This window comes from Heloderma suspectum, chromosome 1, assembly GCF_057233095.1.
Source record: "Heloderma suspectum isolate Gila_16-S chromosome 1, 16-S_ref, whole genome shotgun sequence".
Taxonomy (NCBI): domain Eukaryota; kingdom Metazoa; phylum Chordata; class Lepidosauria; order Squamata; family Helodermatidae; genus Heloderma; species Heloderma suspectum.
This window is the reverse complement of record NC_139458.1, coordinates 295,808,957-295,824,942: the sequence shown is the minus strand read 5'-3', so window position 1 is coordinate 295,824,942 and position 15,986 is coordinate 295,808,957. Positions and strand designations below refer to the sequence as shown.

At 39.6% G+C, this 15,986-nt stretch overlaps 1 protein-coding gene across 2 annotated transcripts in view; it reads left to right on the top strand.

Moving 5' to 3' along the window:
- Nucleotides 1-15,986, top strand: part of LMBRD1 (LMBR1 domain containing 1) — an 85,699-nt gene that overhangs the window by 61,283 nt on the left and 8,430 nt on the right. For both annotated transcript variants that reach the window (XM_084826877.1, XM_084826878.1), the window contains exons 10-14: nucleotides 1,901-1,965; nucleotides 3,408-3,510; nucleotides 5,629-5,733; nucleotides 6,922-7,071; nucleotides 9,089-9,161. In XM_084826877.1, coding sequence (XP_084683003.1) covers nucleotides 1,901-1,965; nucleotides 3,408-3,510; nucleotides 5,629-5,733; nucleotides 6,922-7,071; nucleotides 9,089-9,161 — 496 coding nt within the window. The remainder of the gene's footprint in view (nucleotides 1-1,900; nucleotides 1,966-3,407; nucleotides 3,511-5,628; nucleotides 5,734-6,921; nucleotides 7,072-9,088; nucleotides 9,162-15,986) is intronic.

Here is a 15,986-nt window from a genome sequence, read left to right as displayed (position 1 = left end):
CTGACGTCAGTTCAGGGAATGCTCCCTCCAGTGGAAAAGAAGCTGGATCCAACCCAGAATATCATGTTAGCAGAACAGTTAAGTTGCTTATGTAATGCTGTGAACAGTTTCGCACGTTCTGTTTTCTTAAACCACAAGATATTAAGAGAACCCAATTAGGATTATATAAAAATAAAGCGTAGACTAGTATCTGTATTTGCAACAGTCAGGTATGCGCTTAAGATACATACTAGGAACCCACTTCAAATTGCAGTAAAATACATAGTTGTATTTGTTGAACATTATGGCTGCCCTGCATGTTATATCTGTATAGGAAAATACTTTTATGGAAGTAGTCCTTGGTTACGAAGGATACTCCCTGTGCTATTTTCCTTTTACATGCAACAAACTGAAATTGCACCAACATGGCCTGCATGAGGTATTTTATGACTTCTTTGTTTTGCCAACATTTGCTTTTTAAGCAACATATAGTAAGTCAGCAAGAACTAGGAATATTGGTATCTATTTCTGTGCTTTAGTAGTTTTTTTTTTACTTCACACCAAATTCACTTAGGCCAGAATACTCCTACATAAGCAAACACTGTATATTTTGGATAGTGACAGTCATCCTTAAGAGGCATATGTATACTTGATGACCTGCATTATGTTTTTTCCATTTCAAAATGGATACTCTTGATTTCTGATTTGTAAACAGTTGAGAATAGCAATGAGCATCTTTACTACTCTGGATATTCTTAGCTCATTAAGAACTTCCATTGAAAAATTAACTTGAAAATAGGTATTTCATTGCACACTAATCTTTTAATTAAATCAATCAATCAATCTTGTGGTCTTAATTGCTCAGAGAAAATTGTTTTAAAAATATCAGGATTGCTAAATAGCCAGGCTATACTTCCATCTTTGTGACACGGTAATCTTATTATGTAGGTTTGACTTCTAATACGTGCTTTAGAGAGCAACCCTATGGCCACTAGACAGTGTCTAGATGGCCTTAGGATTTTTTGGTTTCTGGGAGCCGAGCTCAGAGCCAGGGCATCGAGCTTGGTTCCCAGAAACCATGCTTCTGCCCCCTCTCTGCTGCCTCGAAGGTAGCACAGTTCTTCCCCATCTCCACGCTTGTAACTGCAGCATGGAGTGGGCGAAAAGGGGGCTTTCCTGGGGGTGGGGAGGAGACCACGGAAGTGTCGTGATGACGCTTCCTATGTGCCATGCAGTCTCCCGCTCCCCTGCTCCGAGGTCCCTAGCTAGACAGCTCAAATCTGCTGTCTAGCTGCAAATGCAGGGTGGCCAGAGCACAGAGGAGAGGATCCCTTCCGTGCGCCGCCTGCCCTGCACTGGATAGCCGTCTGCCTCCCACTTTGGAGGCAGGTCACTATCCCAGTAGGATTGCACCCTTTGTTGCTTCCGTCCCCACCCCCCGCCTCTCTTTTTGAAGGTAGGTTCAGAGGTGCAGTTCCTTGAATAGATCTTCCCCGAATTAAAAAGTAGTTCACAAAACAAAATTGCTTAAATTAGTGACAAGGTGTGCAAAGACTTTATGTGTTTATGTATGTGAACAGAACCCTTTTGTGTTTGCCAGATACAGAAGGGATAACTTTTTTCTGTGTAACTTACTTGCCTAATGTTGCTTTTACACATTTGTAGAAGTTCTCTTTCTAGCATTGTATTCTGCTCATTCTTCTGTAGAATTAAGAACAGCTTCTGCTATTGGTGGAGGCCATGGAAGTAGATCCTGTGAAGTAAAATGAATATTTTTTTTTAATTTTCAAAATGTGAGGAGAAGAATCCCCAACACATTTCTTACATTCATCTCATTAAAACATTATTGTACATAAGTAGTCCTTGACTAAGAAACTTTGGAAACTTGCTAATCTTACTTTAAATATTATTTGTCTTTTAGATTGTATGGGGAGTATTTTTTATCCTTGTGGCCCTGCTGTTCACGATTTCTCTCTTCTTGTCGAAGTAAGTATATAGTGTATGTTCTATATTTTAAGGCATGGCTGCATGAAATCATACAACTTCCAAAGTGAAATTTATGCCAACTCTTTATGTGAAGTTGGTTCTGGATTAACCTAGTATTCTACACTAACTTGTTTTCCCCCTCTCCCTGATCCCCCAGACTGAGCAGGTGTAAGTAAACATATGTTGAGTTCTGTACTTAAACCACAATTCAGCAAATACTAAGTCACTTCATCTTTCTACAGAGTTTTCTCCTATTGCAATGCGTTGAGCCCTGAACAAGCACTTGATTTAATTCACAATTAGCTTCATGTACTTTGAAGTAAAATATTCAGTGTAAAACATGCACAAACTGATGTTGTAAAAAAAAAAAAAAAGACTACCCGTACACTCCTCTAGAGGGGCCGCAGTGGCTTAGTGGTTAAGATGCTGAACTGCAGACTGGAAGGTCGGCAGGTCAGCAGTTCGAGACCCGAGTGCTGCGTGACGGAGTGAGCTCCCGTCTTCAGTCCCAGCTTCTGCCAACCTAGCAGTTCGAAAGCAAGAAATTGCAAGTAGATAAATAGGTACCGCCTCGGCGGGAAAGGTAACAGCGTTCCGTGCACCTCGGTGTTCAGTCATGCCGGCCACATGACCACGGAAGTGTCTTCGGACAGCGCTGGCTCTTCGGCTTAGAAACGGGGATGAGCACCGCACCCTAGAGTCGGACACGACTGGTTGGGGACACCTTTACCTTTACCTTTTTACACTCCTCTCTTGACTGAAGAGAGTTCTACAAAACCATTCCTGACTTGCTGGCAATATAGTAATACTGAAATGCTTAATATACATAAGTGGGCAGCTGTTACCTATGAAGAGGTGACCTAGAATTTGCAACAAATTCAGTCTTTAAAACAGATGTCAGTGACATAATGAGCATAATTTTGCCTTGTCAGAAATATATGAGATGCTGGTGGAGGAGTGTGGGTATGATAATATGCTGGGACTACAGTGGATGCTCTGAAAAGACGGGGAGAGCCTGGAATGAAAAAATATTGCTCTATCACTTTTTCTGATTTCTGGAATTCTTGAAGACATAGTTCCTGCAGTTCTCAGCACTAATGAGGAATTGAGATTATATATATATTTTTTTAAATTGGAAGGGTTCTAACAATATGGCCAGATTTATTTCAGAGCAATGATTGTCCTTGGCATCTATGTTCATGAGGTAGTCTTCAGTTACGTAAAGACGTTAACTTGGAACTTAAGTAGAAACTTGAATCTTCACTCCTGTACAAGAGAAAAGATGAAATTGGAGTTCTGTTAGGTTGGTCTACAGAATGTTTTCTCAACAAAGACATTAAGCTTAGATTCAAAATACTGTACAAAGTAAATGTATGTAGAACTTCTTGTTTTTTAAAAAACACACACCAGGAAATAACGTTTTATCTCTGAAATCGCTACAGCTTGGATAAAGCACTGCATTCAGCTGGCATAGATTCTGGATTTATAATCCTGGGAACTAATTTGACCAATCCACTGAATATGCTGTTACCTGTTCTACAAACTGTAAGTAAAAGATAATGGGAGCTGTAAAGACAATGGTGAATCCTAATGTGGAGAAATGTCAATGTGCTTTCATTGACTATGAAAGGACTTGAGTTCTGCAATAAAGTGCTTGAGTTTATTTTAAAACAAATATAGATGCGTTCCTTAAATTCATACTAAACAACAATGGGTAAGTGATGTATGCTGACCATACACCAAAGAGCATAATTTGGAACGTTGCTCTGACAGGAAATGGAAACAGTGGGGTCTGAGTAAATGAAGTGGCAGATTTTGTTAAATAACATATTAGAAGTTTTTTTGGTTAATTATAAAAATAGCCTTAATGAATTCCACATATTTAGAAACATGAGGTGGAATCCAATGTTGTGGGAGCAGAATTCCACTTGCACAGCAGGACTTTCTCCTGCTGTCTTACCCCCTACAACGCCACCCCCCGCCGGTGCCACACCAGTATCTATTCCAGAGGGTCCCTCAACCCTCTGGAGCAGATTTTGAAGGTGCACAGGGGGCTGCAGGGGTGGGTGGAATCGTCCTTCCTCCCAGTTCTGCTGACCGATTCAGTTCCATCAGCACAAAGATCTCACTGGATTTCACTCATGGAGCTTCTTGATAACTTTAACTCCCAAAATTTTTAGTTGAAGATTTAAATACAGCAAACAAAAATCTGGTAAGTGTTTAGATGTCTCACTAAATGATAGATTTATCCAAACAGACAAACTGTCGTTAATGTTAACTATCTTTGTTTGAAACAAGTCAGCTTGAAATTACAGAGTCATCTTGAAGCAATGTCAGTATGGCAACATGTGAATTATGGACATTCAGTTAGGGAATCTTGATCCCCCCCCCCTTATGCTGCTAACATTAGCTTAACCTGAAACCAAACTAACCTAGGGTCTTACTGATTGTGTTAGTTGAAGCGACCTTGAACAAAAATTCTGTCAGATACTCCAAATGACTAGGCAAGTATTCAACCTGTTTTACATGGATTACTCCCCCATATAAAGAAAGGATAACGTTCTCAGCTGGAGCTGCTGTCATATCTGATCCGTGGTTTGGATGGCAAGCAGGCATTAATGGCACAAAGCACTGTTTAACAGCTTAGGTCCATGAACCAGCTACACCTCCTCATGAATATAGAGCCTTGCTATAGACCTCCATGTCCTGGTAACATTTAGCATAGATTACTGCAATGTGTTATACATGTGGTTGTATTTTGAAGACTACTCCAACTTGTTCGGAATACAGCAACCAGACTACTGACTGGAATTTGCTAATCGGGCTGTATCTTGCCAGTATGTTTTTTTTAAAATCCAGCTGGCTTCCAGTTTTTTTCTGAATGCAAGTCAAAGTGCTGGTTTTGATCTATAAAGCACTTACGTGGTTTGGGACCAGGGTAATCTGAAAGAGCAAATTTTCCATATGAAACTCCTGATTTGTTGAGGTTTTAATTGGAGGTCCTACTGGTGTCTCACATTCAGACATGGGTGAATGGTGACCAGAGAGAGCCTTCTCTGTGATGGTGACCCTCATGTGAAGAACCCTCTTCGAGGCACACCCACTCTGTCTTTTAGGAGCCTGTTTAAGTTTTATTCTTCTAAACTCTGTGGATAATGTACTTCTTACTCTGTCATTGTATTGTTGCTTGTTTTCGTTGAATGTAGACTTAATAACTTTGTTTTTGTTTCTGATTTTACTGTTTGTGAGCCACATTGAGAGCTTTGTACTGAACTGTGGGATATAAATATTTTAAAACTTTCCTGGTGGTGAAGTTTGTATAAAACTATCGAATCTTGCTAACCTAGCTAAAACAAGTTTAATCAAGTGTTTTTCTAAAAGCTTTGTAACAGACTCTTGGATTTTTCTGAGATAAAGTGCCTTACTTTTGAACTGCTTGTTGGAAGTGTCCACCAGTTCTCCAAGGAGTATGTATCACTTGCGCAAACTTTTTCACCGTATGACATATAATGATGTTGCTATTTTTGCTTTCATAACTTCAAGTGGAATAAAAACAAAATGTTTAGGATGATTCATGGTCATTTTATGATCTTGCTATTTTTGCAGAAAATAGGGAGCAGCATTCCATGTAATTTGGCCATAATAAATATTTTTACCTTCTAGGTCTTCCCTCTTGATTATATCCTCATTACTACTATCATCATGTACTTCATCTTCACCTCAATGGCAGGAATTAGAAACATGGGTATATGGTTCTTCTGGATAAGGGTAAATATTGATTACAGTTCTACCTTGCCCTTCTTCCAAGAAACTCAGCTTGCTGTTCAAATACACCCACTTTAATATAAAATTATAAATATAAATTGTAAATAGAGAAAATATAAGAATATACAGAGAGCTATGTACAAAACTAAATCAGTCAAATACATACATGGTTAATTTATAAGCTAGCTGAGATTATCATTTTCCTGTGCATTAACCCAACATGTGCAGCACTCTTTTGGGAACCTAGAGGCTGTGATGATCCCCCCAGCAATAATGATTCTCCAGGATAAAACCCATCATATGTGCATGGCCAGTCTTCCGCAATTTTGATTTCAAAAAGTAGATACTGATCTTTTCTCTATGCTGTTTAACTGATGTGTTTCATAATGTGCAGTTCTTGATTCATGATCCACCTTCAACGTAATTCATATAGATTCGCTTCACACATCACAACAACCCCAAGTTTTTGAAACCCTAGTTTGCTGTTAACCAGGGACACTCAGTCCCTGAGTTGTTAAGCAGGATGTGTGAGCTGGGATTTCTGGGTTGTTGGGGGAGAGACAACCCAGAGTTGTAATCCACGGTTAAACTGTTAGCACCATGTCGTTACATTCTAATTCAAACTGTCTGCCCACTGTGAGTCTGTAGAACTCTGGTCTAATGGAAAAATGTTATACTGTGAGCCTCTTGTTATACTGAAAACCTCTTTAATGCCTATCTTAAGACATATCAAGGTTTCCTGTTATGATAGGAAAAGGGTCCATTGTTAAGATAATTTGGCGGGCTAGGCTTATAAGATGTAAAGATGGTGGTATTTTGGCTTGTCCAGTTCCACCACCCTTAGCCACACAAGTCTCCTGTTTCCTTAAATGACTCCATCAGTTCTCCCTTGCTGCCCTTTTTTCTGGAACTCCCTCCCAGAACACCTATGTTGAATCAGGTCTCTTCCCTCCCCGCCTTCAGACTGGAACATGTCCAGAGGAGGGTGACTAAGATGGAGAGGGGCCTCAAACCATGTCCTTTGAGGAATCATTGAAGGGTTAAAGGGTTGCAAGTTCCCTTGAGCCTTGGAAAGGTGGCATAGAAATACTTCAAGTGAGGGACAGGTATCTTGTCAAAGGCATATTTTGGCAGAATTCAAATTTTAATTTCAAACCTAATGTATAACACATTAAATTTTTTTACTTTAAGCTGTACAAGATCAGACGGGGGAGGACACGACCTCAAGCACTTCTCTTTCTCTGCATGATACTTCTATTGATAGTTCTTCACACCAGCTATATGATCTACAGTCTGGCCCCTCAGTATGTTATGTATGGAAGCCAAAAGTATCTAATTCCGGTAAGATTTCTCATATATGGAGAAGTGAGGTATAAAACATAGTGAATCTTGAAATGTAAATATTCCCATGTTTTAGTGGATATTTACATATTCAAATAACATCCAGTATCCATTTGTGTGATATTTTAAATGTTCTAGTTCAACGAATGTGATGCCACAACACCACAGAGACTTAGAGGGATATCTCCAACTTGCCTGTTGGACGCTTCAGCTGAAGGGGTCCACACAGAATTTGGAATGAGACTGAAGGAATCGGACTGCTTCAGCATAGGTCCAGCTCACAGTTCAACCCATGCTGACCTTTCCATCGCTTAAAGCTTAGCTTGCTTCCAGTAGCTTTGTAATACAGTTCAATGTCTTGAGCTACAAGCTGGGTCCATGCTGAAGCTGTGCCATGACTACTGTGTTTTGGGTTTGTGTTAATACTATGCCCAAAAAGCAAATGGAGCAATGGAAAGGTTGACTGGAAATCTATAGCAGTGTGTACTTACTTGGTGCTTATAAGAATAAATCAAAATTCTGCAGTAAGGTAACCGAATTCCACTCCAAGGAAAGCTGAGTCTATGGCTTGTATAACAAGTAAGCTGAAAAGTATACTTTTGGTCAGTTTGCATTTCTGGAATTTGTTCTGCATAGTTCATTCTGTTTCTGCTAGTCCTGGGAATAGGCAGTAAGCTTTGCCCCAAACACAGGTAATCGTATTCATCAATCCCTTGTGGCTTCTTGGATCACACCAGACTTTGTCTGCGTACTTTCAAGAATATATTTGTGATCATAAAGGCTAGGAACTATCCCCTCTTGGAATTATTGGGACAACTGAAACACTGTCCACATAAAGTGATGGGGCAAAGTCACCCTGCTATAAATGGTGTTTTTTTTAAGTTATTACTTGTGTCTATAGATACTTAGCCTAGAAGTCGTTCTGTACATTTTGTGCGAGAAAAAGGCACAGAGGGTGAAAAATTCATAATAGACAAATTATTCACTTTGCTTAATTTCGCCACAAAAAGTATCAGGGGTCAAAAGTACCCCACAGGTTTACAAACCAGATTTTTGAAACCCAGTTAGGACTTTCTGTGTGATCTAGCAAAACCAACTTTTTCATTATAGCTGTCACTTTGATGTGAGCATCTTAAAAGATGTCTCTTCCTAATAGACCTGGGTGATCAAACCTTGGGTTGAGTTTAGGCACATAGCCAGCTTGTCTGGAACGTCAAGAGGGGCAGCCTCAGAACTGGTAGGGCCTGCCGCTGCTGACACCAAAAGAAGGCGTAGGTGTCATCTCTGCAGTTGACACAGGAAACAGTATGTTTCATGTACTCATTTTGTCTGTCCTACTTTTGCAGTTGTGAAATGTGATTGTCCATAGGCTGCTCAAGCAGCATGTGCTGTGATTGCAAGATCTGTGAGATTTGTTGTTACTGGTTATTCACAATTCATTATTATTGCATTTGTTATACTTGTGTAACTGGTATAATTCTATCATATGTATGTAAATGGTGCAATATATTTAAAAAGTATACCATTCTTTTTTGTGGGTTTTTATACTTTATATTGTGGGGCATTATTGGCCCTGATGACTTAAGTGCAACAATATTGTTTTGCGGGAAAAAGGAAGGTCTCAATAAAGGCATTATTTATTTATTTTACTTGCAAATAATATCATGCTTAATAACTCCCATCAGCTATTTTATTTGAATGTCTTCCTTGGCTACATTGACCCCAATATCAGATTGGTACAGCCAGTTTCTCTATTGATGGAGGTTAATCAAGAAATAGAGTACAGATTGTTTACAAAACTGTTTGCACTTCTGATGGTAAGGTGTTGACAATTTGAAATGTAATGATGGTATAGTTCTTCTAATAGTAAACACAATCAGAAGACCTCTTTCACAAGCAAAACTGAGGAGGCTCTTCTTGTGGCCTGTTGTGCTAAAATAAAATAAATGATGTGTCTGTAGCATTGGTATTCTAACTGTTATGTAAAATGATCTTCCATTAATATGTCTTCATGCAGAGTAATATGACACTTCATTTGACAAATATGACTACAAATCTATCTAAAGTCTGTGATGCAGATGCTCCAGAAGGTAAGAGAACTTCATGCCCAACTTCAATTCATGGCCAAAGTTAAGCTACCTAATATGCTTCTTTCAAAACCGCTGAAAGGTTACTAGGCAATACCAAATGCATATTGGAATGTTTAAGTTTTGCATAGAAGGGTGCTTTCAGTGTAATTCAAAGTGGTAAAAAAGGTGTCCCCAACCAGTCGTGTCCGACTCTAGGGTGTGGTGCTCATCTCCGTTTCTAAGCCAAAGAGCCAGCGCTGGCCGAAGACGCTTCCATGGTTATGTGGCCGGCATGACTGAACACTGAGGTGCACGGAACGCTGTTACCTTTCCCGCCGAAGCGGTACCTATTTATCTACTTGCAATTTCTTGCTTTCGAACTGCTAGGTTGGCAGAAGCTGGGACTGAAGACGGGAGCTCACTCCGTCACGCGGCACTCGGGTCTCGAACTGCTGTCCTGCCGACCTTCCGGTCTGCAGTTCAGCGTCTTAACCACTAAGCCACCGCGGCCTTGCTACTAAGTAGGATCCAGTTGTAAGAATGTACCTTGCAGTCCTTATTAAGCTGAATCTTTTTGTCCCCATTTAATGTGCTTGTAAGAAAGTGACTCCTGGTATAGAGCAACGGCCAAATGAAACAGTTATCTGGTTTTCCAAGATATAAACATAACTGCTGTAACATTACAGCAAGAGTTTCTCTGTAAGAAAGTCTATTCTTCTGATGAAGGTGCATAAAGGCATTAACTCTGAGCTATCACAATTATTTTGAAGGTTGCTTACCTAAAGTGTGAAATAAGAAAGAATGACATGGAAAAGATAACAATTTCTCTTCTTAAAGTACTCTCCTATATGGAGACATAAGAGTATCAAATTGTGCCCCAGCACTAACGATGTACCAGTGTAAACCCACACTTGTGCAAGATAACTAGCACTTGCTAGGACAATGGGAAAAAGTGGCTGTTCGCTGCTGGAATTTGTTGCCGTCACCACAAATCAGCAGAAAACCTCCAGTTTTTGCCATTCCCTTAGCAAGTGCTAGATACGTTGTACAAGTGTTGGTTTTTAGTAACACAACATCATTAGCACTAGTGCTGGGGCACAGTTGGATACTTCCCACAATGCCTGGTTTATACAAAAAGAAATCTCATACCAAAGGGCGGTCTTTAAAATATCACTATGAGCAACAGGGTTTCTCTCCACTCTGACTTCTCCATTGTTTTCAAAATAACAGCCAGGGTTCACACTAAGATTGTCACTGTGCTTCTGTTTCCAATTTTGAAATGACAAGTTTTGCCCTGCTCCAGCATATGCACAGAAGTAATATTTTGGATAATGTGCAATTTTTAATCAATTTGTGTAGATTCAACTGTATTTTGTCTTGCAGACAGTTGTCTTGCTTATAATATTGTTGCCCTCCATTGGTTGAGACACTCTCCATCCAGTTAGAGGCAGGTTATATTAGAACAAGACTTAGCAAGCATTGGACTAGGATGCACCTCCCACTTCCTCTCTGGAGTTGATCTTCCTCCAGCCTCTGCAGTGAATGGTTGCAGGTTCATTGCCTGAGATTTCTAGATGAAAGTTGAAAAAAGGCATGTTATGAACAAACCTGCAAATTTGACTTAATGAAATTGAGGTTACAGTCCTAAGCATGCATATTTGAAACCAATAGGACAACATCTAAGTAAATGTACCTAGGATTAGGTTGTTCTTAACATCTATTCCTATTCTATGTATGCATCATGGAATAGAAATGAGCCTTTGGGAATTAATTTATTACTTTTCCCACCATTTTTTGAGAAGGAATAAAAGAGAGATGAGGGAGCATTTAATAAAGGAGCTATATTCTAACCCACTTGTAATAAAATGTTTTGACTGTAACTACTTGTGCAGCTAGAATTTTCTTTAAAATGTTTTCATTCTGTGCTGTCGTATACTTAGCAATCCCATTTAGTGCTTTATTTACATTCTCCTACTACTCCTTGTGGTTTTAGATATAAAGAAAGTATTGGAAATAAAAAGCATTCCTGACATGATTGCACTTGAGTTCCAGTTTCTGTAGCAGTTAAAGGAAAGTCTGAGTGAGAAGTTGTTATGGCAACTAAATTTCTAAAAATAAAGAGCCCTGCTAGATCAGACCAAAGCCTTTCTACTCCAGCATCTTGTTTGCCACAGTGGCCAACTAGATGCCAATGGGAATATAGCCTTCTCACACTTTTCCAGCTCTACGATATTCCTTTTGAGGTTTAGTGACCAGAACTGTGTACCGTATTCCAAGTGTGGTTGCACCATAGATTTGTATAAAGCTATATTGGCACTTTTATTTTGGTTCCTAGAACTGAATTCACTTTTTTCCAGTTGCTGCATGCTAGTTTGGCATTTTCATTTTCGCCATGACCCCAAGATCCCTTTCTTGGTCAGTCACCGCCAGCTAAGACCCCATTGATATAGTTGGGATTTTTTACCCCAGTGTACACCACCTTACATTTACACTGAACCTCATTTGCCATATTGTTTTCCATCCACCCAGTTTGGAGAGATTCTTTTGGAATACATTGCAATCCCTTTTTATTTTTACCATCCTGAATTGGAATTGTCAGCAAATGTGGCCACCTCACTGCTCACCCCTAACTACACCATTTATAAACAAGTTAAAAAGCACCGATCCCAATACAGATTCTTGCAGGACCCCACTTCTTACATCCTGCTATTGTGAGAACTGTCTATTCATTCCTAAACTGCTTCCTGATCTTTAACCAGTTACTGATCCGTAAGGAGACCTGTCTTGTTACCCAATGACTGCTCAATTTAATTGTTAAAGTAATAATTGTTAAAGTGCTGAGCTGAAGTTCATGGCTTTTTGGAACTCAGTTGGCCAAAGTTTCATTTTAATTTATCACATAGAACAAGGATATGGAGAGGCCTTTAGGCTTGGAAGCGGTTTTTATCACCACCTCAAATATTACCAGTTTTTGCCATGCCCCCCATTGCAGGTACTTCCAGTGAAAGAGATTTGCATGATATTGTTGCATGATAATACAGCCACATTACCCTTACCTGACAGCCATATCACCCTGAAAGCATCTGATCCCATATGATCTCAGAAGTAAAGCAGGGTCAGGCCTTGTTAGTACTTTGATGGGAGACTGCCTGGGGATACTGATGCTGTAGGCTTCCATTTGGGAGGAAGGGTTTGTGCCTCAGTGGTAGAACATAAGCAGAAGCATGATGGATGTATGCTTGTCTAGGGATTCTATGAGATGGATTTCTGTATTCAGATTGGATCAGCAAGTAAAACATATCCCATGATATTTCCCTAGAAGAAAAATGCCACCAAGAATGCAGATTTACTGACTACTAGTATAAACGCACAAAACATTTTTAGATAGGACTCTGAGATCAGGATTGTCTTTTTATCTTTTACTTTGAAGTCCTAAGTAACCTTTTACTAAATATATAATATCATATAAGAGCACAGACCATAGACAAAAAACCAGAACTTCTTTTAATAAGCAAAATACATTCCAAAAATGTTTTAAAGTATTGTTTTAGGCACATGCCTTCATTTTAAAGATTAGCGTTTCTTACCAAATTTTTGGAGCGGTGGCAAAAAGGCAGAGTCTCCAGATGAGAACAGGTGTTTCTGTCCCAATGAGACTGCGCACTTTCTGCCACACCATCTACAGTTGCAATATATCAGTGGCTTGCCACTGAAATTCTGCAGAAAACCATTACAGAGCCTCAAAAGAACCACATTTAGCTTGAATGTTAGCTACATTTGGCAGTTTTGGGTCTCCACAGCAGTCTGTCACCACATTTTTGCAGCAAATGCTCAGTTTGTTTGCCACTCTGCTGCCGTATTTCAGCAGTGTGAGGGGAGCAGCGGGGTGGTGAGGGCTGCACCCAAGGCACCCCTGTGCTCTAGATTTAGACCCACTGCATGTTGGCTATATTAGAGCTGCATATCTGTAGTCTTTCCAGATTGGGTGGGTGGCACAAGGAAACCTCAGCCCTTTGTGGGGTAGCATGTAGAGAGAATGATCAGCCTTTAAAGCAATGAATATACTAGAAATCCCTGTTTGTACAGAGAGACAATCTTGGGTTACATATGTCAGGAACCAACTCTCAGTGGAAACATGCTTAGTGGATACACTGGATACATTGAGGTCTACAGATGTAAAATTTGAGACTTAAGCTCCTTACAGTGGCTGCAGGATGTTGCAGACTTTCACCAATCTGAATACAGAAATCCATCTCATAGAATCCCTGGACAAAGATAATTGTGAGGAAGAGAGATCAAGGCAAAGAGACTATAAATTTCTGGCATAAAATATTTCAGTCCAGTATGGTCTAGTGAGGAGTACAGGCTGAACTGCAATGTTTTCTTTTTAACATTATATGTAGTTTTTCAATGCAGCATTCATCTATGTGATCAGAAGGGAGTCTCTAGCCTAGTATTTTATTAAAATATTTCTAACCTTCCCTATATCAAAAGACTTCACTGTGGGATGCAAGCAATAAAACAATATAAAAACATAAAACTATAGCAAAACCTACCATCTAGTATAAAATCAGCAACACTCAAACCAAGCTATGACCCTAGACCCAAAATCTGAAGTGGAAAGCCAGGTCTTGACTTGGTGATGAAATGAAGTCAATGCTGGGGTCAGCCAGGTCTCCAGGTAGAGGGCATTTCATAGCTGGGGCACCACACCTAAGAAGGCCTCCTCTTGCATCTCCACGTAACATACTGTTCCCACAGTGGGCTGCAGAGGAAGGCCCCCTCAGCTGATCTTAATACTTAGGTAGGCTTATACAGGAAGAGAGGTGCTTCCTTAAATACTGCAGTTCCAAGCCCTTTAGGGCTTTAAATAGCATTAACACCTTGAACTCAGACTGGAAGCCAGTATAGTTCCTCTAAAACCAGTGTTATATCGTATCTGTATGATGTAAGCAGATGTTAATCACTTAGAGATTTTACGATATTGGTATAGAAGTAGAATAAATAATAGTAATAATAAATAAATGTTCCCAGCAGCAATCTAGCCGCTGCATTCTATACTAACTGCAGCTTCCATGTCATCCTCAGAGGCTGTTCCACATAGAAATGGGCTGGGAACATCTGATGCTATAGCATTGTTGAAGCTGAGCAGATACTGATTGACCTCATCATTGCTTAGGAGGGAAGTCTTCGAGAGCCCTGTGTAAACCAATGAGTTTTCCAAAGGAAGAGCAAGGTCATGATGAATAAAGTAGAAGACTTTTCTTTGAACCTTTTCCTACCATATTCAAAGCTGGCTCCTCTCTAGATATTTACAGACCTTAGCATATCTACATGGCACTGCTGCAGGAAAGAAGGAAAAATAATGAAATGCTTCTCAACTTCATTGACCCTTACATTGTTGCAAAGGCTGCTAACAAGCTATATTAGAAATATAAGCCCTTTGGGTCAGTCCCACAAGGCCCAAAGTATAGTGTTCAGTATAGGCTTAGCTTTAATTGTGTCATTCTAGAGCACATGCTATGCCCACAATTTTATGTTAGATTTTAGGGAAGAAATGTTCAAGAAGTCATGTGAGAGCCAAGCCAGAATTTGCCCATTCATTTTACTTTTCATAATGAGGCACATACCCATTAAAAAATGGCCACTTGCACAAAAACATATCCTCAAAACTAATGGGCAAACCTTTGTTTCCTCTTGAATCTATCAATATCAGTCCAAGTGCAAACCTGATTCAATTTTCAGACCAGCTTGGCGCAAGAGTTTTAATAGGCAACTTTCTCAGCACAAGTCTCTTACAGACCGTTGTCTGTCTTCTGACTTCCACACTTGTTTGTGAGGGGAAACACCTCCTCTAGTATATGTGTCCTCATGTATTTAGGATGACATGTTGAATTTTGTTTTAGACAAGCGAGAGTTGCGGATATTGTTGAATGTAATACGCATTGTAAGCCATGACATTTACACTGCACCAAATTTTGGGTAATGCACAGTTAGTTGATTATGTTAACCTGTACTTACTCTGTTCTAAAGGTACTAGGTCAGACTATTGGCCCATCTAGCCAGTACTACCTAGTGATATATCTTGGAGATCAGAGGCAATCCATGGATTGTCTAGTGCCAAAAAATCAAAATAATTTTAGTATTTGGAATGCTGATTCATATACATCAAACTTACAGAAACATTTGGAGGTATGAGTGGTCTCATATTGCATAATGCCCAGCAAATACTATTGTCACCCAGGGAAGAAGCAAGGACATCGTAACTGAAATACTGAACTAGTGTCAGGTTTCATTATAATATTTCATGAAGGTCAAACAGGTCCAAAATATCTGCTATAATTTGTTTAGTCAGATTACCGTAGAGAGCCATCTGTAGGTCTGTTTGTTGCTCTTTAATTCAGGTGAGCAGCTGGAGAGGTTGCAGATGGTGCTTAAAAATGTGCTGTCCTGATCTACTAATTAAATGTTTTATTTCCTCTTCTCACATAGGGCATAGTAGTTGACTCAGGAGGCAATCTGTTTCACAGCCAAGTTAGAGCTCAACCTATATTTTCTTCTTTTCTTACTTATAAGATCATTTATATCTCACCTCTTGAACTCTGAAAAGGGTTTACAAGGTGGCTTACAACTTTAAAATCATACAATAGCAAGAAAAATAAAAAAGAGAGCAATTAAAACAGAGCAAAAATGCAGGTAAGAATTTTTAACAGTTCAATGGCTGGGACAAAAAGGCTCTCACCATTCCCCTAAATCACTGGTGAGGTAGGAGACTTCCCACAGTCAGGACGCTGGAACTAAGAAGGCTAAGCCAGTTCAGTACTTCAACTCCATCGTGCCTTGACA